Source organism: Macrosteles quadrilineatus, unplaced genomic scaffold, assembly GCF_028750875.1.
Source record: "Macrosteles quadrilineatus isolate MER2022 unplaced genomic scaffold, UCM_ALF_1.0 Scaffold_1__1_contigs__length_201487025, whole genome shotgun sequence".
NCBI classification, from domain to species: Eukaryota; Metazoa; Arthropoda; class Insecta; order Hemiptera; family Cicadellidae; genus Macrosteles; species Macrosteles quadrilineatus.
The window spans coordinates 197,396,048-197,422,267 of NW_026542594.1; the positions used below are offsets into that span (position 1 = coordinate 197,396,048).

General features: G+C 34.7%; 2 protein-coding genes across 4 annotated transcripts in view; both read right to left on the reverse strand.

Annotated features, from left to right (window-relative positions):
* Positions 1-60: 60 nt before the first annotated feature.
* Positions 61-13,246, reverse strand: LOC128993782 (CUE domain-containing protein 1). 3 transcript variants are annotated; one of them, XM_054417785.1, is made up of 8 exons: positions 12,991-13,246; positions 12,214-12,356; positions 10,812-10,966; positions 8,260-8,464; positions 6,292-6,400; positions 4,841-4,936; positions 3,686-3,861; positions 61-2,655 (listed from the first exon to the last, which is right to left on the reverse strand). In XM_054417785.1, the coding sequence occupies exons 2-7, from the start codon at positions 12,310-12,312 to the stop codon at positions 3,713-3,715; spliced, it is 813 nt and encodes a 270-aa protein (XP_054273760.1). In that variant the 5' UTR covers positions 12,313-12,356; positions 12,991-13,246; the 3' UTR covers positions 61-2,655; positions 3,686-3,712. The 3 variants fall into 3 exon arrangements, with proteins under 3 accessions (XP_054273760.1, XP_054273771.1, XP_054273750.1); XM_054417796.1 differs by having other exon boundaries at positions 61-3,861; positions 6,292-6,397; XM_054417775.1 differs by having other exon boundaries at positions 61-3,861.
* Positions 13,247-15,956: 2,710 nt separating this feature from the next.
* Positions 15,957-26,220, reverse strand: part of LOC128993794 (trafficking protein particle complex subunit 11) — a 29,795-nt gene continuing 19,531 nt past the window's right edge. The window contains exons 20-24 of the mRNA XM_054417804.1: positions 25,348-25,505; positions 24,700-24,799; positions 21,193-21,306; positions 20,578-20,754; positions 15,957-18,266 (exon numbers count right to left, since the gene is read on the reverse strand). Of these exons, the coding sequence (XP_054273779.1) occupies positions 18,222-18,266; positions 20,578-20,754; positions 21,193-21,306; positions 24,700-24,799; positions 25,348-25,505 (594 nt within the window). The 3' untranslated portion in view covers positions 15,957-18,221. The remainder of the gene's footprint in view (positions 18,267-20,577; positions 20,755-21,192; positions 21,307-24,699; positions 24,800-25,347; positions 25,506-26,220) is intronic.

Below are 26,220 nucleotides of genomic sequence, written 5' to 3' on the forward strand. Positions count from 1 at the left end.
CTTAGGCCTACCATAAGAATATATATTATTTTCTAGAAAGGAAATAAATAAACCCAAGAATTGAACATTTGATGTTTTATTCTTTCATTGTTCTGTCAATTACTATATCCACTTGTAGTTACAACAAAAACAAAAAAGTTCTACCTCCTTCAATGAAACAGCAAGCTAAATCAGGAAATCAAAGCGTTAAAAAAAGCACAGCCATCGATAAGAAATTGTTTCCTTAACCGTTTAACCTTGTGAAACATGTTTAATTCCAAAGACCAATAACACGTGGACAATCTATTTACAAACAGTCACTATACAATTTCCGTTTTAAAAACAATTCAACAAACCACTGAAATTATTAAAAATAATAACAACTAAACTACTAAAACGTTCTTTGGTTAACAATGTGTTTACAAAACTACCATATACTAATCAGTCAGATAAGCCTTTTCTTTGTTGAATCGCCTTAAAACACAAATTTGAGCCATTCATCGTTGGTTTTTAAATTAACTTGATAAAACCTACAAAAGGCGAAACTGGACAAAAGAAGTGTCTTACTGGTACAGTACTTTTTAGATTCCTTACCGTACTTTAAAAATACACACACATTTGATCATTACAACTCAAGTAATTACAAAATCATTCCAATTGCATTTACAAAATGAAAGTAAAATTTTATAAAGTTCTACCTGGCAAAAACAGGTAAATAAATCTTCAAGTGATTTCTTCCTAATTCCTAATCTAGGATTCAATTAAAAGTTATTAAAAATTCTACTTAACAATGGAAGTTTAACGGTAACACATTCATTTGGTTGATTCTATACATGTATACATTTTAAAAACTACCATTGGCAATGGATAGGAAATCTAATAATTATAGGTATGTTTGGTAAGAAAGGTAAATCATAATATAATATACAAAACTCGTTTTAGGTTAAAAGATATAGCAAAGAGGAAAATATTCTATACTAGAAAACTTGAGTGGAAGGACAATATTAGGTTATTAACTCACTCTTTGGGATACAAATTAATATTTGATGTGTTTTCTAAAGGATGATTATCTAAAGTAAAATATTAAGTTACAGTTTTTATTTAATAAATACAGTAATTGAAAAAGTACTAACTACATGCAAGTCGACACAATTAAACCCAAATACGCCAAATGGAAAGATGGTGAGGTACTTACGTATTATACGGAGGCCACTTATTTTACAGCGTGATGCGGCGGTTAGGTTAGGTTGGGTTATCATAAGTTTTTATGACTCATCTCGTATAGTTCGATTCATAACGAAACTAGGAAAGTTCTACAAACATATTTATGATAACCCAACTTAACCCAACCGCCGCAGCGCGCTGTAAAATAAGTGGCCTCCGTATAATACGTAAGTACCGATGGTGAATTTATGATATTTGGAAAATAAAATTAAGGTAAATGTTTCTTAATTACCATAGAAAATCTGCCACTAGCAAGGAAATTGACTAGCCTAATTGGTTATTTGGTTACCCATTTTTAGTAAAAATCTAGAATGTCTCGCACCATGAAAATAATTATTGTGGATTCAACCAAGTGCTAAAAGCGTAAACAAAAGTAGATATACCTTTCCCTTTTGCAGTTTTAGGTTATGTTATTTGCATACTGGATGTTTGTGTTTCTAACACCAACAGTGAAATCAGCTGATTTAGCTTTTGCATATGTATTTTGAGCATATGTATTCGAATGAATAAAGCAGAAATGAGCCATTTTGTGTACTGTTTACAGGTGTGGCAAGGTGATCATTTCTATGTAGTGGTATGAAAAATTATACAGATCAAATCTCAGATCTCTAGTTGTAAAACATGGCCACTAAGAGCAATTTGATATAAAAACTGAGGTTAGGGATAAGGTTTCGAGATTCATTTTTACCTACAGCATGGTAAGTACAATAACCGTACTCCTGCAGTATCCATTTTTTATAAACCAGCACCAGTCAAAAATCTACAAATATCACTTTCAGCTATTCAAACTAACATTTTAACATACACAATCCAGAATATCTTATGCTATATAGTATGACATACACTGTATAATACTAAAATCTTTGGCTGTGAAAAGCTAAAAATAAATACGGTACTACAATGTTAGTAGATGGTTATGTAAATGCAAGAGAACTCTGCAGTGATATTTGGTTACTTCGGAGATCAAGAGACTCAATATTTATTTACCTATTGGATATTTTTTTGTAAATGTTACATACTACTTACAAAAATATTGTGTAAAACTAAAATCACTATATGACACCGTTTTAGTGTTACATATTGATATACAAGTTTCAAGTCATTTGAAAATTGACTTTCTCAGCCTTATGAACTAAGATCTTAACAAAATATTTTTGAACTAAAACCTTTCTATACTCCTTTATAAGTGTTTTCAATTGCACCCTAATTTTCTAGTCCTAATTCAAATTTATGACAAAAAAATATTTACTTAAAGACTTTTTAAAATTATTTAGGTGTTAAGGTATTTTGAATGCAGTATTTCGATGGTTTGGATGGTTTTGGCTCACCCTGTTTTTATCATTTTCACGTCTTACGCAAGTTGGTCACAATTGGATGGCTTTTAATATTTAAAAAATGTGATTCTAATATAACAAGGTACTTACCTACAAAACTTTACAGGTTCTATAAGGCCTAAATAAACAAAAATAATTTATTTGGAAAACTACTTTTCTGTCATTAGATAATAATCACTAAAATTAGTTTTAATTGTTAAAAACTCAGTGTTGGTAACTTGTATTATTTGCATGATTACAGACAATTTTATCACAAAATAAAAACAGCTGTGTGTCCAGAGTAAATAACTTGTTTAAAAAAAATTTTCAACTCAACAATATCCAGACCCTGAAACATCAGGACTTCTTTGTTCCTATTTTTAGGATGAGATAATCAAATGATTTTTGCATACATATAGTTTTGATAGTGGTAGAAATCATGTTGATTTTTACAGCCCTTAATGATGATAATCACAAAACTCTTCATAAATCCTTAAAACGACACCACTAACATTTTTCAATTCTGATCATTCTTGTTCCGAATCAACCTTACCTTGATATGTTCAACCTTCGACTATTAATTGAACTATACATTCCGTAACCAGGGTTAAAGTTGTCAACAGCTTATGACCAAAATGGACACAGTTGAATTAGCCACAGACATAATGCGCTGATGTAAAATATGGATTGTCTATCAAAGTAGAATCTTGATTCAAAACTCATGGGACATGTTAAAACTAAGACATGTTATCAAGGTTGACTTCTTATTGAGGTTTTGCAAAAACTCGAGATTAAGGAAGTAAACTGAAGGGGATTTGAAAATGGCAAATGTTACCAAGGGTGACTTGTTATCGAGGTTTCGTACACCAATTTGTTTACCCAGCTATAATGGGGCAACTTATTGAACTTAATTGTAGGCTATAGAATCTTTTATAGAACATCAACTACCTAACTAAATAACAGAAACTAAGTACAGAATAAAATTTTACACTGTTGCACTCTTTGTAAGTGGCTAATTCAACAAAGTTCATTAAATTACATCAGTATCCAATGGTCAATGGTTCCATGTGGACCGAAGTATGATAAAAGTTGCCAATCTAAAAAAATATAACATTTCAACGAAACCGGGATCGTAAGGTTGACAAATTTAATATTTTCGACCGGCCTACCGTGTTTGGCTCTAAGTGGGGCGCGAGCTAAGTTCCGTCGCTGTCCTGATCCTCCTGCAGCAGTAGGTTATCCCTGGACGGCGCAGGGCCTTGCGTAAGAATGGCCTTCGCTGAGCTGCCACGCTTCTTGCGACCAGTGAATACTCGTGCAAGCTGTGAGAACTTCTTGCGGGACACTGGAAAAAGCCACTGATGTACTTTTTTGCATGTTTTAGGCATGATTAAGGCAGCAGGTCCTGAATTATTAAATCCTTACGGAAGTTCTTTTGGAGGCTATTTACATCTAGCGTTTGGTAAGACTTTTTATATTAAAGATAAACAGTGATATAAAAACTGTTATGAACATTTTAAACTATATATTTCTGAAACCTTAGTATTCAAGAACAGGAAACAAAACAAACTGTCCTTTTATATATAAAAAAAATAAGCAAAATGTAATCTACTGCCGCAAAATAAACAGAAGACGCTTTCCGAAAATTGAAAGAGAAAAAGGTTGGCCAACCAATCAAAACAATATGTTTTGAGTCAGTTTAATGTTTCCAAAATCACAAGTGAACATCACTATCTGTCACCTGAAAAAATAGTTTACACAATATGACATCGTTACAATAAATTTATTTAATAACTTATTTTTAGGCTTGTATTTAATTAAGTGTGAGGTTTTCAAGGTTTTATACATTTAAAAAATCAATAGATGCAACAAAAATCGACGACAATCACAATAAAACACACAACCACAGTTCAATGTTTCCTAATGTATATTTTTTATGATTACTACTGTCTACTGAATTCAAAACTCAGGAAACTTTGTATTTTAAGCAAGACGGGTGAAGTAAAAAAAAATGTTATTGGTCCATAGCCAACTACAAGTAATTGGTTAAAGATACTTGAATTCAACATAATGTGATAACTTAATCACATTTTCAAAAATACTGTTTTATGAAAAATAGTTCACCAATAAAAAAAAAAATCCTCTCTCTTTATTCAAAAAGTTTATTTTATAATAATTATATATCTTTTAATTTAATATTAACATTAACAACTAAAAACTATTAAGAGTTCTTCTCCTAATCAGAAATTTGAATGCAATTGTTTATAAACTTGGTAAATTTACAGTTGAAAATAATCACAAGACAAGTCAGTGAGTTTACTCACTTTTCCCCATGTTCCGTAACCGTTCTTTAAAGATCGCATCTTCATCAGTAGATCGTGACTGCGGAAAGCTGGCAAGGCGCTCTTCAGGTGGGCTGTCTGAAAAGTTAGTTAAAAGATCATCCATTAGGATTGGCCCTTGATAACTCAACAGCAAATGTACAAATAACCCTGAATATGAGTTTAACTCAGTACTTCTCAACAGAACCTACTCCAATGAGGAAGACAGTGACTTTATCACTAAACAATCAAATCATATCTCAGTTTGACAAACAGGGTTACTAATTTGACAAGACTTCTACAATTAACACTTTAGGATTATAATGTGATATTTAGTAATTAGGAAGATATAAATGTTCAAGTGATTAAGATAATTTAAGGAATTATTGTGTAGGCCCTACAATAGCATAATTTAAAATGTTTTTCTCTATAAACCACACCATTATATTATGGTAGGATGATTTTTTTTAATGGGTTGTGTTTACTAAACATTGTTTTTGTTTCTTTTTGGTAAAATATGATACTTTTTCTTTAGAACTCAATAACAACAGTTTCAATTTATAAGAGTTTGAACTTTACTATCAGTTGTAAGATTGTTTATATTAGGTATATATTATGTAAACAATTATTGCCATTGGCATTATTAAGAAAGAAAACTTAAATTTTTATTTTAAGCAAGCCAATTTTGTACAAACAAAATAATTAAAATAATGTCAAAACTTTGCTAGCTTATTCACATTTTCATTATCAATTGAGATGGGGACGCTTATTTTAACCCAAATATGAATGGAGGATGAGTTTAGAATATGGGGTGAGATGATCTGTGTAGCATTGTTACTGACTTAGACTAAGACCAGCTGTTTTAAGACCAGCTGTTTCATTAGTCTAGACTATTTATTCAAAGCACAGAATCAGAATAACTTATTTGTCATTGGACATTACAAAAACACACATTGGACATTGACAATAATTGGCATGTATATAGCATGGCTACAGTCAGGCTAGACATTACAAATAACATGTCTAATATTTTCATTTGTGAGGTGTCAGCTCTGTGGATTGGAGCACAATGACCAAGGCCATCGGTGACTCATTCATTTAGAGTCAATATAGATATTTGATGTTGTTTTAGAACTAGGAATTTAAACACTATAGTCTCTTATACAATTGCTAGCCAACAGTTACAGTAGTATTGAGTGGACTACTATTCTTTAAATACCTTTGTGTTTCCTGCGTCAAAGATTGCATCAAAGATCTAAGATGCCATTAGGGTAAAAAAACACAAATTTAAAAATTTCACTTGCTAATTGTCACACTTGTGGTAATTACAAAACTTTAATCATAGAAAAAGGACCTGAAGAAAGAGAGTTTATTGAACTTAATCTTTTTACAAAACTATAACTCAGGAATAAAACTATAACTCAGGAGTAAATAGTACCTAAGACAAAAAATACCTTTATCTAACATTGACAGAAAATCTTTGTTCCATCTGAGCTCTGCCATAAATTCTTCGTTTTGAAGGAACAAAGCAATTCGTTCGTCTTCTAACTCTCCCTCCAGCTGCTAGGGAACAAACAAAGAACAAATAAATAAACGACTCTAAAAACCAAACGATTAGGTACTTCTTAAAAACCTTCATGTCAGGAAGATTAATTTGAAAATATTTACTTAACATTGTAATAAGGTAGGAAGGAATTATTTGACTTAAATTCAATTAAAAAGGCTCTTAAAAAAACTTTGAATTTTAAATGTATTATTTGACTGTTTTATGGTTTTGATTATTTCTGTTGTTTCTTAACAATTAAAAAGCACAACTATAAGTTTCTAAATATATCTTATAAAATTTACTGTAAGATAATTACTATTATTATTACCAATAAGATAGGGACACAACTGGGCGATTTTAGCCCAAGCATTAATGAAGGAGTATAAAGTGTGATGACTTGGGTAGCTTCGTTACCATGACTAAGAACAGCTGTCATAATAATTACAGTAATTAAGCCAGGATAATTAACTAAAAGCCCAATCGAACCCTAGTTTTTAATTAACCAAAAACTAGACAACTGACTGTGTTTTCTCATCATGATTGAGCCAACGATCTTTTAATTACTAGACAAGCACGCTGTCACCACTCAACTAGCCAGCTGAACATACCCTACAAAACACAATCAGTATTTTTGACAATTTCACAATTTAGTACTAAATTTCACTTACTCTTCTTCTTAAACTCTCGTTGAATTCCATTTTCCACCGACGCTTCTCTCTCCTCAACCATCTCCGTCTCACCCTCATCATATTCCACAGAAAACTCAACCACATTTTCACTCAATTCGGTCAAACCACATTTGAAATAGCTATTGATGATGCAATAACAAATTTTGACACTAAAAAAATTAAAAACAGAAATGTTTTAATATGGGAGATTATTATTTTAAAACTCAAACAAAGGGAACGTGAGAGTTTCAGTGATGGCCTACCTCTCTGGTGAGAATGAAAGTAGTTGATTGGTTCAACAAGATAATTGAAGGGTCACGAGAGTTAAGGACAATCACATGAGTTGCTACTGTCAGTTGTCTGCAACATTTGTTGTGTTGCTGTTGCTGGCTTTTGTGTTCATGGACAGCAATCGAAGTTGGTGTTTAGTTACCAAAATTTGATTTTTCTAATAGTTATTTTTCTTGTTTTAAAGAGTACAATTACTTAGTAACCAATAGATTTAGTAAGTTTTAAGAAGTTTTATCTAGATTAATTTATGATTAATAATTTATTAGTATTATTTGCATAACTAAAATAATATTATTTTTATTTGTTTTAAGTTTATTGTTGGTGATTTTGACTTTTGTGTTTTTTTATGATAGCTGGGATTTTCCAACTGGTTATCTAACACCGCTAATCTTTTTAGTTTCACTTATCAGTAATGGAAAACCTACAACCTCTTTTATACAAACAATAACTTTATAAACAAAAAATTTACCCAGGAATCAGGAATATTTGTACAAATTATTTTTGGCCATACTGCAGCAAAAACAGCAGTTTTTAATGCATGTGTTGCGGGTCTAAAGTAGCATTTTTACTCTCTAGGGAGTGAAAATCATTTTTAGTCTCAAGGAAGTAAAAATCAGCTGTTGTAAACAGTTGTAAATTTCGATTGTGGCAATCGCATCGAGCAAATTTCAATCGATTGATTTATTAGGTAAGGTTGTAGCCTATTGTTGTCGATTGCTCTACATATCGATGGTATAATAACAACCGTAATAGACAAAATAATTGAATCTTACTAAACAGCTGCTTATTTGACCTCGGGTCAAAAAGAGTCACTTTAGGCCCTAGTGATGAAATATACTATTATTTAGCAATAAGAAAACTAAACGTTAACAATGTGGCAGTGTCAACAATTTTATAAAATGAAAATATTTACTCGCCTGTTTATTAAATGGTTCGGGTGTAAGCCTGAGAAAGTCGTCAGGAAGTGGGCCGAGGAGGGGAGGTGCCCAGCCTCTCTGTCGATGGAGGGGGGTTCCAGCGTTCTCTCCCTCCCTTGCTCCTCCATCACCTTCCCCACTCCTCTCTTGCTCTCTGTCTCCAACAGCTGAAGCATTGGAGGTGTTGGGCGGCTGAGATTGAGTTCTAGAACAAATATTAAAGGTTTTTTTAAAATATTTTAAACACGCAAAGAGGTACTGTACAATTTTTATTTTTTAAAGAGGTTGGCTGCTTTTCTTAACCTTGCATTTTGCTAGTCCACATAGACCTCGGACCTATGCGTGGAACATATTCAGCAAAGCAGGGGGTAAGACAGTACCCTACAAGAGTTGAACTGTACTGATAAAATTGAGTTAAATGGTTAAGGCTACATGTCCTACTGTCTTACTGTTGGTGATCGTACTGATGTCTATGGCAACTGGTTTCGAAATTAAAATCTCATCATAAGACTTCTTCAGTTTGTCATATCACTCAATTAAATGACCACACATAGGTATACCTGTGCCGTGTCGTAGTGTCCTGTACTGGCCAGTTTTATATATTTCTAGAGTAATGTCCTACCTTGTTTTATGTTTTTTGTTCATGTTCACTGACCACCTCAACTTATCGCCAAAGACCAAAGTCAGATCACTGATGGACAGGTAAAAGCCATTATATTCTGAAAGTGATACTTGGCTGCTAAGTACCATAAAATTTTAGAACACTTTATTACTATGTAAAAATGTTGGTGGAACCTTGAAACATAATTCCATTGGTTAAATTGATTGGAATAATACATTTTTCATTTTTTTTGCGGTGTACCTACGCTAGTGGCATTTTTAATGTTTTTAGTTAGAAAATTATCCAAACTATAATCTTTCTTGGTCTCTAACGTCAAACTGTTTGTTATATAGCTTCATTAATTGATAACCCAACGACAAATAGCATCTGGGTCCAGAAATAATTTGAAAGCTAAGCTTTTCTAAGGTCTACGTATGAGTGAAAATTTAAAAACGTACGTTTTCATGTCCCTGACCTTTTACTTCGTAGCTACTGGATTTGTAGTTTATTATTATGTGTTTTAGTATTTTTTGGGATGGGGGCAACATGTTACACACATTTATTTGGTTTTAAATAGGTTCTAGGTATTTTTTTTGTATTTTTAAAGTCTCGAAATTCACGACCATGACGTGTCCCTAGGGTACATTTTCCAACTTTCACGCTGTTTTTAGACTAATTATTCATGCCGGAATATATAAAACCATATTTTTATGTCATCAATGGTTATTAAACTTACAAAAAAGGAGCATATTATAATTTTATTGTCATTGCAAACTGACTACCATGACATAATAAGTCTGTCCCTCGATTTGGCGTCACGACCATTTGGGAAAAAATTTCAACTTTGAAGCACAACAGTGGCAAGCCTGGCGTTGATGGAGTCAGTTGGTTTTAAAGACTAGTTCGGGGTGTACGTCAGGATTGTAGTGCCGGTCGTTTCGAGTTGAAAGGAGGAATTACAAGATTAATACAGGAAAGGTTGTGTTTTTTGTAATTTTGGTGTGTCCATGACCGTACATAGTCATTCGATGAAGTAGACATGGTGTTAATTTTTGTTTATAAGATATTTCAATTGCTAGATTAACCTAGAAGTCCACTTTGTATCCTCGAACATGAGGTGCAGAGCTACCACCAGAACAGAGCCAAATAACACATAATTTCACGACCAAAGTTTCACGACCATCGCGGGTTTTTTCACGACCTATCCAGCCTTATGGATTATAGTGTGTTTGGTCGTGACAATAACTTTAATATAATTGTAATTTGAACAGTTTAGTTCAATTGAAACACATATTTTTATTATAACTAACAGTATAATTAAAGGATTGTTTAGAAAGATTTAGATTTTTTTAGAAAATTCACGACCGTACCGCTTGTCCCTGACCATCACGTTTATGATTTCTATCATAAAAATTTCAAAAATTAAAATATCGTCATATTTCAATGTTTTATACACAAAAGAAGCACGCCTCTATGCAAACATAACGATTTTTCGGGTCTCAGGTAAGTTTTTTCGGAGTTATACAAACTTAAAAAGATATTATTGGCTTTTTTCAATTTTTTTGAGTTTTTTATTTTTTTTCTAGAAAGACCAAATATACTAAAAGCTCAGTGACCTTTTTAATGTATAATGGTCATAAAAGTAAATTAGTTTATAGCAAAACATAGTTATAAAAATAATATTAACTATTTTTAATATTCATTTAAACGTCTGTTATGGTCGTGACAGGATTTTGTGTTTTTCCACTAAAGATGCTCTTTTAAAAAAAAACTACCAAAGATATTGCGTTACCATGGACATTTTATGAAACTTCAAATGTTAATGAAATCAAAAAAATAATAAAAGTTTTGAAAAAAATGGGAAAAAATTTGCAAAGTGCTTTCCCTGAAAACGTACGTTTTTAAATTTTCACTCGTATACTGTAGTTTACTTTCAAAGTCGTTTACTCACACTAGTTCTGGAAGCGGTAATGACATTGCTGGCGGAGGATCATTCTCGATCTGATCCAGTTCTTTGCGGATTTTCTCATTTTCGTTGTCCATGCTCATGGCCAACAGCTGGTCAATCGTAGAGTCCACTGCCCCTTGGTTGGATCTCAAAACAGCCTAAGAAAATTACAAAATTAAGTTCTGTATACTTACTATAATATGTGATAAGCTACTTTACAATTTAAACAACAGTCCATAGTCAAATATGGTTCCATAGTCCAGAATGGATTGAGTCTAGACCTATCTCAAATCAACAAATATTTTAGATTAAGCAGAATCGTTAGCCTACTACAATAAACATAATTATGATATATACAAAATTGTTTATCACTGAATAATATCATAGATAAATTGATACATTTAATCTATGATTATTAACATACCCTTTGTGAAACTGTTTTAGGCCTATTTGAATTTTGAACAATTTTTATAACTTTTTAAAGTTTTTAATAGTCAGTAGATCGTTCAAATGAATTAATTTTAATGAATTCAAAATTTGATTTCAAATATATTTACTATAGAAATTACAACAGCTTGGCCTCACCAAGTTTTAAAAACTTGTCGGCGAGGTCCAATTGATGCATAAGTAAAGCTAACAAACAAAAAGATTGGAGTAATTTATCAAAACGTCTTAGACAAAGTACCTATGGGGGCTGTGTATATTTTTCTATATTTTACTACCGGTATGCCCTAGGACAGTCCTAGCGATGTTTCAAAACACTTTTTGGGGGTTCAGCCAGGACCATAAGGCTTATTATAATAGTCCTAGCTAAATCATCAGCTGGTTTGTGTCAGAAGCTTTCATTCTACACAAACCCTTCATTCGCTTTAGCCTGAAATTATAATTGTGTAGGCTTCGTAATTCTGTAATCCTCTCTATGCAATATATAATAGGAACCATTTAGTTTAACTAAGTAAAATATAAAGTCTATTAATTGTTATTGACCATCTACCATAAATATTAGTCTACAATTAGAATTTGAAAGGGTTTTAAAGGAGATCAAAAGAGTCAACAAGTAACCATTTGACGATTTGACTATAATACACGATTGACTATTTCTGTGTATGGTCAATGATACAACTAACGGAGATACAGTTGGAAATAAATTATTTTATTGTTTAACCTTATTTTAATAGATGAATTAAGGACGTGCTTTTTGGGAAGTGCATGTAAGTTTATTTGTATTTCATCATTAAGGTTGAACGTAGTGACTTATAGGGTCCGTAGGGGGGGACTGTAGGTTTAACATCCATAGGGAGTAGCTGCACCATCTAAAGCGTTCACAAACGTTCTTGTATGATGGCATACAATAGAAATTGATGATATGTGATTGTTAACCGAGTCTTTACTTTGTGACACTTACTTCGATCACATCATCGTCCATTGTAGGGAACATAACTTTGAAGTCTGCCATCGCCTGATGGAACTCCAGCTGTGTTGTGTGCTGCTGGATGGTAGCCATCTTGTCCGATGGGTCTAGCCCCGCCACGGCTGCGATAACTAGTCCTGCACATCAAAACTAGAGACTAACAATACGTTTGCGTCTAGTAATGGTAATAAAATAGGCCTACACTAAAGGCCTACCAGTACTTTTTCTATCAAACTTGTACAGTACCGGTAAGGACAACTTATCGGTCTAGTTGGTCGAATCAGTTTTACGATTATGTTTCACAGTTTCATTTAGACATGTTGCTTGGCTATGACTCTACCAGACTAAACAAGTTTTTTTTTTTATATGGTAGGCCTAAATCAAATACAAATAAGTAGGCCTATTACTGTTCAATGAATTCGTTAGGCCAAATATTGGATGTTAAGTTAACTTACTTTGATTCAATCCTAAGTTGTTTTTTTTTTCAACAAAAAATTCTTGTGTGGATACAAAATTGTTTTTTGCATTTTCCAATATACTATAACCATCATGAGGGTAAATTAAATTACATTTCTAGGAATATAAAAACGCAGTGAATAAAACCTAAGCTCGATTTAGTAAACTAGAACTAGGCTATGCCTAATTCATAAAACCTAAGACGTGCTATTATAGTTTGGGCTCTAATTTAACTACTGGCGACCAGTTAGGTCCTAGCTATAGCTGAAATAATAGCTTAATGTTTAAACCTAATAGATTAAAGTTTGGGCTTACTCTGGGTGATGAATTTAAACGCTCAACATCCTCAAATGGGAGTAAAGCACCCGCCATTATGCATCAGTAATGTTCCTCTTTAATTATTGTTAAATTGTGATATATGTTATACATGCTGGCCGTAATTTAGAGTACTGATAACATTACTTAACGCTCAAAGGAAGGCGCTAAGATTCTAAAGTTATAAAGTTGACAGAATAATAGTTTACTAATACGGTACAGTTGCAAGAGTTTGACAGCTTCTGGTGATATAGCAGCCGACACTTTGCGGCTGTCTGCTGCGAACAGCTGATTGTTATGTAACTTCATTCATGGAGTATAGAATAGAATGCATGTAACCTCAAATTAAGTGAGGTATCATAGCTTATAATCACATTGCTGATAAAAAAATCATTGAGGCTTTACAATTCAAATAAAAACCTTCCACAGCATACCTGCAGACTAAATTAATTGGAATTTTATTAAAATATTTTCATAAACAAGACATATTTATTTCCAATTTCCATAATTTTATATTACTGCACACAATAACTACAAGACCAGGGATCCTCACCTGGATTTCTCAGAGAGCCGATTGATTTGAAAAAAATAATGCTCAGGGTCACAAACAATGGGCTGGCTGGTGATTGTTTTGGCTGGGGGGGGGGGGTAATTATTCGGGTGGGGTCTGGAGGGTATGGAATACCAGTGAAAAGGGGAATAATATGTAAATATAATATATTTATAAAATATTTTATAATTTCTTCCTAATTGCAAAATGTTGTTTTCATTATAATGGTCTGAGGGCCTGGCGTAGTGAGGATGCCTGTTTGCAGCATATACCTTCATGCCTTCGTCCATCACTTCTTATTTACAGTGACCATTTTCTATCCCATGGATTCTTTGTTGTTGGCTGTTTCTTTGTTACTTGGATTGAGCTAAAATAATTCTTAGACGACATCACCTCAATAAAAGTACCCCTCAAAGGCTTGTAAGGCTCACTAGCCATAATTGAGTCGTACGATGACCAGCACCTAAAGGCTAAGTTTAAGGTGGAAAACATTACCAGCAGTGGAATTCATCATTTTTACTAAATGAGGTAGCTTATAGCTGCCAGGATATCTGCGTAAATAAAATTATATGCACATATAGCTCTTTCCATGGCATTGGTTTAGGTTTGTAAATGGATACTCAATTGGCATGGATAATATTTTCTCAAGGCTCAAGATTAGGACCAATTCATTGCTCTTTACAATCTTTACATAATACAAATTTAGTTATAACTAGCTGTGTACCCGTTCTACGCACGGGGATCTTATAATATTCAGTTGAAACCTTCTTATATAAAGAACAGCAGTTGGTTTGCATATTTTAAGATATGCTGGCCAAACTATTATACATAGCTTCATTTTATGTTGTTTTTTGTTGTTCCGGATCGGTATGACAATCAATAAAAGGTTAAATTACCTCTGTGTCTGCCGGTCGATCCTATAACGGTAGGCTTACTTTTATTTTTACTATCTGATCTCGTTTGCATGGCTCAATCACGTCCTGGTTGAAGTTCGTTCGCTACGCTCACTCACCTGTATGTTGGAGCTCGTTCGCTGCGCTCACTTTCCTTCAGGTTAGCTCGTTCGCTACGCTCACTTGCCTTCAGGTTAGCTCGTTCGCTACGCTCACTCGCCTCCAGGTTGCAAATTAGCTGTTGTCATAAATGTAAAAGAAATAATAGTGCTAGTGCTGCACCCTGTTGGTAATCCTTGTAACTTTAATGCTATTGAACATCACAGAACAGAACCAACTTGTTTAATTGAAACAGCTGTTAAGATTCAATAATTTCATTTCTCATAAGGTTAACATGGGCTTCCAGAAATTCCACGTCAAAAATCGACAAAAACTTGATTTTCAAGGGTTTACTGTTAAATATCTAACTGTCTCATATTCGATGAAATACGTCTAAAACCATCTCATATATGTATAGTATTTGGAAAATAAGTTTCAGGCGGGACAGTGCTATAGTTATTGAGGAGTAGTTGTAATAAAGTGCGTATTTTAGCGTTACCAAGAGAATGACAGATAGACAGACAGACAGACAGACAGACAGACAGACAGAAATTGAGATAAGGTTTGATTCGGTTTCTCTGACCTATGAAATGTAAAAATAACCAAAAAGTTCATTATTCTAAGCAATGTACAGACAAAACTCTAATTTTATTTATATAGATAAAAACATTACGTATACTGGTACAGTCAACCCTGTATAAGATATTTAACAGATTAAAAACATACTTCCTTATGGATCTAGGCAGGTTCTGGCAAGTTTACTGTACATTTATGTTTTATTATTTACTTTTGTTTCTTGTTTTTTTACAAAATTTTAAAAATATTTTCACAAAATAAACCAATCTAATTATAAACATTTAATTGCTTGTTCCTTGATCATGTAACAAAAAAATAGGCTAAAGCAAAATAATAGTCAAATCTATCAAAAAACAAAAATATTTGATCAACATTCAAAACCAATAAGAAAAACACATAAAACGAGTCTCAACTTTAACAAAAGGTTTAGAAGTCTATGAGGACAATTCAGTCAATGAGTAGGAATGTAATCGGTCTTTCTTTCATCCTGTTCCCGTTAAGTTGACTTTGAAATACTGGTAGGTTTGTGGTAGTCTATGGTGATTGGCATACCTTGGTCTGAGAGAGGCTGGGTCAACATATATTTTTCAGAAGTATTTGTGTGAACCGTTCACTAAAAATACCACTCACCACTGGTATGGACAGTACAACAAAAAAGGGAAGTGAAATCATTGACTATATAACACTGTAGTGTTATATAGTCAATGGTGAAATCCATACAGACACCAATCGTGTTTAACACCTTCAAGTGGAAACTAAATACAAATTCAAAAACAAAAATATATTTATTTTCTTCAAATAATAATATTTACAATAAAAGTTTATACCAAAAAAACAATACCGTAAAACAATCACTTCCTTAATTTTTCTAGTTTAACATATGAAACTGTCATCAACACAGTAAATATGATGAGTGAGGCTAGCTTGTACAAAAAAAATTAATATTCTTATCGTAAATAGGTCTTATCAGTCAATTATCAGTTATTTAAGATGGGGACGCCACTATGTGCATATTTTAACGCAAATATGAGTGTAGGATGAGTGGCACAATCTTATAGTCTTGTTAGTGACTAAGGCCGACATATTCCTTAGACACAGCTGTTAATTAATAGCCCAAACAGCTAATGGCAACTAAGGGACCTACAGTTTATAGTGGAATCCGAACCACATTCTTGACTTGGTATTAACGAATTGGTCTAATTATCAGGATAGCACTGCGGATAGTAGTAGTACTCACTAGTGCAGACGTTAATCCACACCAGGGAGAATCGCATCCACAGTGCATCTCTATAAATATACACAATTCGTGACCTCCTAGTAGCTGGAGCTCCTAGTACAGGACAACGCCACCGTCCCGTATTAAGACGTAGGTGTGTGGCTAGTCCAGTGGTTAGCATATCAAGACTTCAGTGCGGGAGGGACGGGTTCAATTCCCATCACATCCACAACACATATAGTTTTGGAATGCTTTCCCTAAAAGCGTTTAACTACTTTCTCCTGTCATTCCTCAGAAAAATTGCCAACGGCATGGATATCCAACAAAAAAGAAAGAATGGAGAAAATTATTTTATTTGCAACAAAAACTTGATAGAAGAACAGCCAAATTATATTTATTTTCATCTTAAATACAATCATAAAACTGGAACAAATTACAAAGTTCTTACAAATTTCAATAGTCACTATAACCGCTTATATAGCATAACGATTACATAGTTTAGGAATGTGAATAACAGTGAGATACATAAATCTCCTCGTGTGCGTGTGCATAAGAGGATGTGAAATATTTAGCATTATGTTGCATGAATTAAAGATTTTTGAATTTAATACAAATATGAATAAGCCTGTCACAGCAGACCTGCACGCCGAGCAAATTTCTAGTTGCTTTAATTTATACTAGTGTACCTGTTACTCGAATTTGAGCAATTGGTAAGTATTACAGGCGTTATTTTATTTTAAAACGAATAACAGTCATAATTTCTGATGACTAAAAGATTCGACTCAAAGATTTTGGAAATACTCATGATGTACATAACAGATCCTTATAATACACATTTCCTGTAAATATCTTATCATTCATTTTTCAAAGACTGATCTTGTTTTTTAGTGTTTTCTACAAATATCCTTACTCTTAGCCGCATTAGGTTGTCCTTAATAACAATTATAAATAATAAAAAAAACATTATTTCTATTTCTTCTCCTTGGTGGTGTTCTGTAACTTTCCTATGTTTCCATATTTTGCAAATCGGCTCTTTCAATGATTACTAAGAAATGCAGCACAGTGTTAATTCAGTTTTCTTTTTGGTATATCAAATTATCCAGGCTCTGGCTTTTTTCTACTGTGATATTTACGCCAACCCAAATTCAAATAGTAAATATTTCATTTCAACCAAGTCAGTAAATTTAATGTTTTTAGCAAACTGTTGAATTAGCAAACTTATTGACTGTTTACAATTAACATATGTTCTTCTTCTCACTTTTAATATCTGATAACAGCTGGAGTTTCATAACAATATTAGTTTCCCATGTTAATCTTATAGAGAAATACAAAACTTTAAAGGGCCCCAGGGCCCCACTCTCTAATTATTTCCCTAAAAAGAAAGTTTCCTGCACAATTTCACGTTACACTCTTTCTCTTTCTATAGACACCAAAAACATGTCAATCAGTTTAGTAGTTTCGGAGGAGTAATTGTCACAAAAAACCTGCTTGCGTAAAGCGTATTAAATAAGTAATGTAGAATATTGATATAGATTCTCTATAAGAATGAAATTAGAGACAATTTACTGTGTTTTGAACATAGAATGTCTTCTACAGAAAATATTTATAGATAAATATACTTTGAATGTCTTGCAATAAATATATAAATAAATACATAAAATCAAAGTATGATACAATGGTAATGCTATTAACTATAGAAACACATTTAAAATTCCTTAATCATTGGTAATACTAGTGGTTTTTGTAGCAGCTTCTAATAATTTATTTGATTATTTTAGGCTCATACCACTGAGCAAAGCTAATAATAAATATAAACATACATTTCAAACATATGTTTTAGAAAAAAAAAATATATCCTAACAAATGCTTCTTAATTCTAAGGCAGTTGTGAGATCAACTAAGCCGGAGTCGGAGTAGAAGTAGCTCTGCTCTTGGCTTGAGGCTAGAAAAAATATAATTTGTATAAATGCTTAAAATAATTAATCATCCAAAACATTAATTTCAAAATTTAGCCAAAGGCATGGATGACAGAAAACCCTTAATCTCAACACCAAGCAAGGCAGCACTGATTAAAGAAATTTTATTACATAAATTATTAACTCTATATAAAACTTTCAAAATTCATGTACTTCAATTTCAATAAAGAATTTTTAATAACCTTTCCAGTTGAAAAATTCATCAGAAAGACCATTACAACATTTTTCTGTCAAACACGTCTGCTAACGCAATAGTACAAAATTTTTCATTAATTTTCATATGGACCAGCGACGCACATATGAAACGGTTGGTTTCCACCCATAGACTGGTCACATTAAAGTAGACTGGCGTCACATATTTGCATCGGTGTCCCAATGTTATTAAACAGCTTATATTTTCGTAACGTTCTATTTGAAGGCCCTGAATTCCCTGCAGTGGTCTACAGGGGTTATCTTGAGTGTGGGGGGTTCTTCCCGGAACCTCAATTGAGTCAAGGGTGTCGCCACCTCTGGTGGATAGGTTCATCCGGGTGGGTCCCACTTCTATACCTGCCTCCTTTTGGGAAACCCTGATGGCCTGGCAGTGATGTTGGGTCTGACGGGCAAACGAAGTAGATCGGGTGCTGGGTCCGAGCCCGCCAGGGGTATCTGGGGATCTATCGCTCTGGTTATCTCTGGTTTCCCAGCAATGGGTAAGGTTTCGATTGGGCAGCGGTGTAAATGGGAGGTTGGGGTTCCCCCCGTCAGCGTGCTGATGGTCCCCTTCCTCCTGGCTATTGATGGCGGGTTCTGCCTGTCAGGGATTAGATAGGTCCCGAGTGTTGCTTGCACTAAATGCGTCGGGGCGCTCTACCATGGACCTCTAGGTCCCGACCTAGTGGAACCCAGGTGGAGTGACGCTTAAACAAGCAGCCGGAATCCCTGGTTAGGATTGAGGGGCAACCCTCCTTCCGAAGGGTCTGCTTCGGCAGCCGGCGAGCCTGATGACCTTAAGTCATCCGCCCATGATGTGCTAAAGGTTGATGCGTAAGCTTCGGCCTACATCATGGGGCCCGGGTATGTCCTAAAGGATAGGTACCGGGTATGCAGTCAGGGGGCTTCGGCTCTCATGACAACAATAAATGTATAGTGGTCTACAGGGATGTCTGTTGCACATGTGCACTTGGTCTGTGGATATGATTAGTGTCGTCATATGATAGTTGGCAAAACTTTTTTTTACTTTGCTGCATCACTGGCTCGCGGTCTGCGTGCACAGTTAAAATGACACCCGGTCTATGTAATATTAAAATGTATACCTCGGTCAGTGGCAATGATCTCAGCGTTGCATATGTGGTGATCGGTAGCGAATGTCTTAGGTAAATAGATAAGCTAGTGACAGTGATTACCTACAAAGGAAGATATCAATCAATTATCAATTAATTGAGACGGGGACGTGTTTTAACCCAAATATGAGTGAAAGATGAGAGTAGAATGGAGTGAGATGTTTGTCACTGACTAAGATCAGCTGTTTCAGTAGCCAGGATCATTATAATATATACTGGTGTGGGCTATTTTTTGTGCAAAGAATGAGATGAATTGACAGAAGATCGCAACTGAAATTCCTAACATTACCCTGATAGTAGTTTTTGAAAAAAATCAAGGAGCTCATAAATACTCAATAACAAGTCACACTGGCAAAAGACAGTGACACTAGGCAGGTGATTCATCACCTGCCACAAAATACAAATTAAAAAAAAGCACGCCCCAGTGGACTCAATTGATACACAATAAAACGTGTAACATTTTACAACATACTTAATTTTTCTGGTAGATTTTTTTCTTTTTGGGGCGATTCAGATAATTTATGATACCAATGATTGGAGTTTGGAAAGCTGGAGTTCTACTGAATCCTTATTTTCTCTATTTCCCTGGTTCACAACGCCTTTACATTTTTTTACTTCCGAAAACAATTTTTCCCAACTCACATCTGTTTATCTACAGTTATAGTGCTCGCCTAGTAATCAAAAGGTCGCCGGTTCGATCCTGAGAAAAGTTAGTAGCTTTTTAATGGTTCGAAACTGGACCCAGCTGTTCCTGATCATTTGGCTTTAAATAAATGATCCTGACTAATGAAACCGCTGATCTTAGTCAGTAACAAAGCTACACAGGTCATCACACACCATTCTACACTCATCCTTCACTCATATTTGGGTTAAAATATGACTAGGTGGCGTCCCCATCTCAATAATTGATTGATTGATAATTGATCGAAGTTCAACAGTTTGCAGAGATACTTACCATGATGTACACGTGTGTTGGTATAGCTCTACTGATTAGGTCACTGACTTGCTGCACCGTTACTATCTCAGATGGAACAGTGAGTTTCAGCTGCGGCAGGGCTACCAACCCGGACAACAGCGGGTACAAGTTGTACTCTAGTCTTTGGCAAGACTGGGGCAGTACGCTCATTTTCATCTGTAACGGAAAAAACACACAGTTGAATAAATCATGCAATTCAAATATAAGAAGCTTACTAGCGAAAATTAGATTCCAGTGGCTAACAATAGAAAAGAAAATGTTACAACACAAAACAACACTAAAATGTTGTCCTTGTTGGAATTTTACTGTACATTTCTCATCAGTTTATTTCATGAAGATGTCCTCTACAAGAACAAAATATTAGTGTTAGGTTATGGAATTTTTTTATCCATCTATAAAACCAAGAACTCTATTGTTTTTTAAAATAAGCCAGCTTAAACCTGACCCCTCTCCAAAAATGACTGTTTGAATATTTTGTTAGAAAAGTATGTGTCACACAGTCAAAAGTTTTAGAGTAACAAATATTTAAAAATTATTCACAAAGAGAAAACGATAAATATCCAAAATATTTTTACCATCCACACTTTAACGAACCTGTTTATGGCCGGCAAACATGAACGCTTCACTAGGCTCCATGTTTAAACTGAGAGTGATGAGGTAATCCGTGTGGTTGTAGACCAAGTACGAAACTGGCAGTGGAGTCCTGACCTACAACATAACATTAAACTAGTCAATTATGGCGAAGGAGGATTCCAGGTTAAACATAGATATCTACGGTGAAGCCTTACAAATAGTGTGTTAAAACTTAGATTTTTTAGAGTCAACTATTTGTTAAGGGCTCTATCGTTCTAGAAACTAAAAACAAATGTCCTTGATCATTTCATTTTTAGTAAATGGTGGCTAGAGAAACAGCTGATCTTAGTCGTTAACAAAGCTACATAGATCACCTCAGTCCATTCTACATTGACTTTACATATAACTGTCATTAGATTAATTATTAAATAATTGTACTGAACTCAAGAAAGGTTGTTTATTTCTAATTTAACAAAAACTCAATCAAAATATAAAAACAATAACACAAAACATACTATGTAGAACAATTACCATATGTTATAAACATATTAACTACTACTGTCATCCCTCCTTCACAAGTCAAATTTATTTGGTGTTCTTCTAATCCTTTCCCCTCGTCTTACAACAGGAGCTGAGTCATTGTTATGTTCTTCTGACCTGGACGATTGACCTTTATTCACACCATGGGAGATTCTGAATGACTTGTCTCTTCTTAGGAACCATGAGTTTCTTCGGTATTCTCGTCCATCACCAGTCTGGATTTTGTACGATCGTGGTTCAGGACCAACTTGAACAATCTTTGCTCTCAGCCAACACTTTGGTTTGAATCTGAAAAGCACTGGTTCATCGAGTTTAAACTGATCAGGCTCTGTCTTCCTCAATCACCGTATAGCTTCTCTCGCCTTTTAATTTTTTCTAGCTGTTTTGAAACATTCTTTATGACCATCGGAATAAGGTGGTTGGTCGTATATGGAAGAAGAGTCTTTGTCCTCCTACTCATCAGCCGCTGAACTGGGGAACCTAGGTTACCTCTCGGTGTGTTACGGTGATGAAGAAGTGCAAGATAAATATCGGACTGTTCTTCTTGACACTTGACAATTAAGTTTTTCCCTTCTTGGGCATACCCTTCTTGGCGGAGCGCCAGCCCATTGGATCTTGGAAAATGAGGAGATGAAATTCTATGATTAAATTTCCATTCGGATACGAATTTAGTGAATTCTATAGAAGCAAAACATGGTCCTCCATCAGTTCTTAGTTCATCTGGAATACCATGAGTTGCAAAGTACTTTTTTAGGTGTGTAATAACAGTAATGCTACTTTTGTTCCTTAGACTTTCACACTCAAAATATCCTGAGTAACTATCAGCAACTACTAAGAAGTCTTTACCTCCACATTCAAAAACGTCAGCACCGATGAACTGCCATGGCCTCACTGGTACTGTTTCTTGAAGGATCACATCTTGAGGTTTATCTCGTTGATATTTGCTGCATACATTGCACCTTGCTACATATTGTTCAATATCTCTCTCCATATTAATCCAATACATAGTCACGTGCTGTATTAATTGAACTTTGAACACATTTGTGAGGACGGTGAATATTCTGTAACACTTCAAGTTTCATTTCATCAGGTATAATCAAACGGCTTCCTTTAAACAAAAGACCATCATAGCAACTTAGTTCTTCTCTGAAAGTGAAATATTTTACTAATTCCTTATCAACAGTGCTTCTTTCTTCGGGCCATCCATTCAAGATTATTTCCTTCAATTTAGAAAGCTCTGTGCATTTTCCAACTTTAGTTCTGATTCGAGAAACTGTATCAGAAGACATAGGAATTATCAACTGAATATCGAAGCTGTGAGGTTCATCATCTTGATTGTCATTGTAGCAATCTCTACTCAAGGTGTCAGCCAGATGAAGCTCACAACCCCGCTTGTACACAACTCTTGGTCGATATGGTAAGATTTCCAAACACATTCTTTGGATTCTGGGAGGAGCATCAAACAACGGTTTCTTAAAGATAGCCTCTAAAGGCTTATGATCTGACTCAATTATCAACTCCTTGCATCCCCATACATACTCATGAAACCTTTTGCAAGCAGTCAGTATTGCGAATGTCTCTTTTTCAAGTTGACTGTAGTTCTGTTGTGATTGGGTCAATGCTTTGGAATTATAAGCTACAGGCTGCCCAGATTGTAACATAACAGCACCTACTGCATAACTGCTTGAATCCACAGAGAGAGTCACAGGAGAGTTGGGGTCATAGTAACGAAGCACGGGAGTTCTTTGCAGTTTTTGCTTTAACTTGTTAAATGCTTCTCGTTGTGGCGTATCCCAGAACCAGGCCACATTTTTCTCAGTGAGAACTCTAAGAGGTTGTTTATTTCTAATTTAACAAAAACTCAATCAAAATATAAAAACAATAACACAAAACATACTATGTAGAACAATTACCATATGTTATAAACATATTAACTACTACTGTCAATAACTAGGTGTTTGTTGCTGTTTAAGTAATGATAACTTTTTATAGGTATTAGCCTATAATTGTTTTCTATTTTACTTCAGGCTAGGCCAAGAGGGGGTTGCGACATTATCGATACTTTAGTACTTTTAATTGAAAAGGTGACCATACAATGGTATGTATTTGAAGCCAAGTTTGAATGGAGTTGGGTGTAGGATGAGTGGCGCGATCTTGTAGTCTTGTTACTGACTAAGGCCGTCATGTTCCTTAGACAGGATTGTTAATAATAGCCCAAACAGCCAATGGCAACCAAGGGACCTACAGTTTATAGTGGAATGAACCACATTTTGGCCTTGTAATTTACAAATTGGTCTAAATATCAGGATAGAACAGTGGATAGTCATAGTAGTAGTAGTAGTACTTTTGAGGCAGTTAATCCACACCAAGGAGTATCGCATCCACAGATAATGCCTATAAATCCACAGTTCAACACCTCCAAGTAGCTGGATTACAGAACGACGCCACGGTCCCAGTCTTTTGAACCCGGAACCTCTGGGACCGAGCCGAAGTCCTGCACTCTACCACTAGTTTAGTTTGTTTCCTCCTGAGTAATGATAATGTTAATGACAATTCATAACAATGGTAATATTTTATATCACGAAAAATTCAATTAAATGACTCTGAACCGGCCTCACAAAAAACATATTTTACAACCACATGTATAACTCATGTAACTTATGTAGTGCCCAAGCGGCGAGCACTTTGCGGAAATTTCTATCGCAAAGGGCACAGGGTCTTCCTCTACTGTGAGTGTTGTAGTGCATAAGGACGAGAGTAAGGGGTGTTTGACTTTGCTTGGACATCAGCAACTAGAGCTAGACACCACCTAAGTGAATCATCGAATGTTTCCTTTGTACCTAACTTCCCTGTGCACAAGCATTAGGAGGAATTTGGTGGGAATTCCTACCTAAATTTTGAGGGATTTCAACAAGTTAAATATATTTTTCCTCAATAAAACTCGAACCACAGGTTTAAGTCACAGAGTGTAAATTTGTTGTTACTTACCCAACCGTGTGCTGGCACGCACATTTCTAGTTGTAAAGGACAGTCTTCAACTGTTACACTGGGGAACGCCACAACCAGCGAGCTCACCTCATTACCTTGCCTGGGAACACACCAACCAATAGTTAAACAAAGCTGACATAACTATTTTTCCAACTTTTCTTTCGGTCATACTTACATTTATATCAAACTAGAGCCTGTGGGTATCAAGGGGACGAGGACTAGAAATTACACATAGTAGGACTTCAAAACTACTTTAAAAGTAGAAGCACCACTAATGTTCATAGAATATGTATTTTACAATTCAGTTGTATAAAATATAATCAGCTGACGTCAGAAGATAATTGAATACTTTTTCATTGTATTTTACGTTGTGACCAACCAGTAACTCCCCAAGCCTATGTTCAGAATTTTAAAGCTAAATTCATAATTACTGTTTATACAAACAAATATATATTGCCTTCCCATTGTAACTAGTATTTTTGATGGAAAATAAAATAAAATAAACTGGTCTTTTAGATTAAAATCAGCGAATTTTCAGTGACTTCCATGTTCCCCTAGTAAAATCAGTGTCTTCCATGACCCTCTAGTAAAATCTGCAATTTTCATAAGTTCTGTGAAAAAAAACTGTGTTCATAAATGACCTCACACCTGTTCCAATGGATGACAAAGTTGCCGAGAGAGACAGGTTGGTCTGACGGGCTGTTGATAACAACACAAGCAATGCAGGTCCCTCCCTCCCCCTCTCTTAGCTCAGCACCTGTCAGCTGACACTTGTACGTCGTCTGCTGCAGCTGTGCCTCAGCAGCCTGCCAACACGACAAAGAAATAAACTTTACAATTTTATTCTTAACTGTGCAAGGAAAGTAACACAGACAAGCATGTGGATGCGGTAGAAGTAAACATCATTTTAGATGAGGGAGGAGGAGGATGGAATTTGTTTTTAAATGGTATGTGTTACTTGCCAAAGCCCTACCTAATAAACACACCCCCTCATCTAGAGCACTAGCCTATAGCTGTTGAGCACCTAATTACAGCTAATAAGGCCTTTAAATTATCCCACCAGGACCTTTTACGATAAGGTATCCAGTGATTTAAGGCTAATCTAGATCATATGAAAGTATGAAATAAACAAATAGCTTGACGAACAATGCAAATTTTGATTTGAACTTGGTTTGCCTTTATAATGTTGCAATTTGCAATATGACAAAAGATATAGTTCATCACAGGGGCAAAAAGTGTTTGTAACCCTTGCTTGTTTTCTGACCTCGGCTTAGCCTCAGTTGTGAAACTGGAGCTTGGGTTGAAAAGAGTCACTTAATGCCCTAGTGATGAAATATACTATTAAAACTGACAAGTAATAGATGATTGTTGGAGTAATAATTATTATATCCCTGCGATTAGGTTGCGTAAAGTGGATTTTCACCAATTTGTTTTATACAAGTGTTAACTATTTTTAGAGATTCACCTTAAATATACCCCTGATGTGGTCATTTATTAGTATCAATATGCAACGGGTAAGCT

Excerpts from the sequence above, each read along its gene's own strand:
- LOC128993782 (XM_054417785.1), bottom strand. The coding sequence starts at position 12,312 with ATGGCTACCATCCAGCAGCACACAACACAGCTGGAGTTCCATCAGGCG. Across the intron at positions 4,937-6,291 it reads TCTGTCAATGTTAGATAAAG|ACAGCCCACCTGAAGAGCGC; the intron begins GTATTTTTTGTC and ends CTAACTTTTCAG. Across the intron at positions 3,862-4,840 it reads GTTACGGAACATGGGGAAAA|TGTCCCGCAAGAAGTTCTCA; the intron begins GTGAGTAAACTC and ends GGCTTTTTCCAG.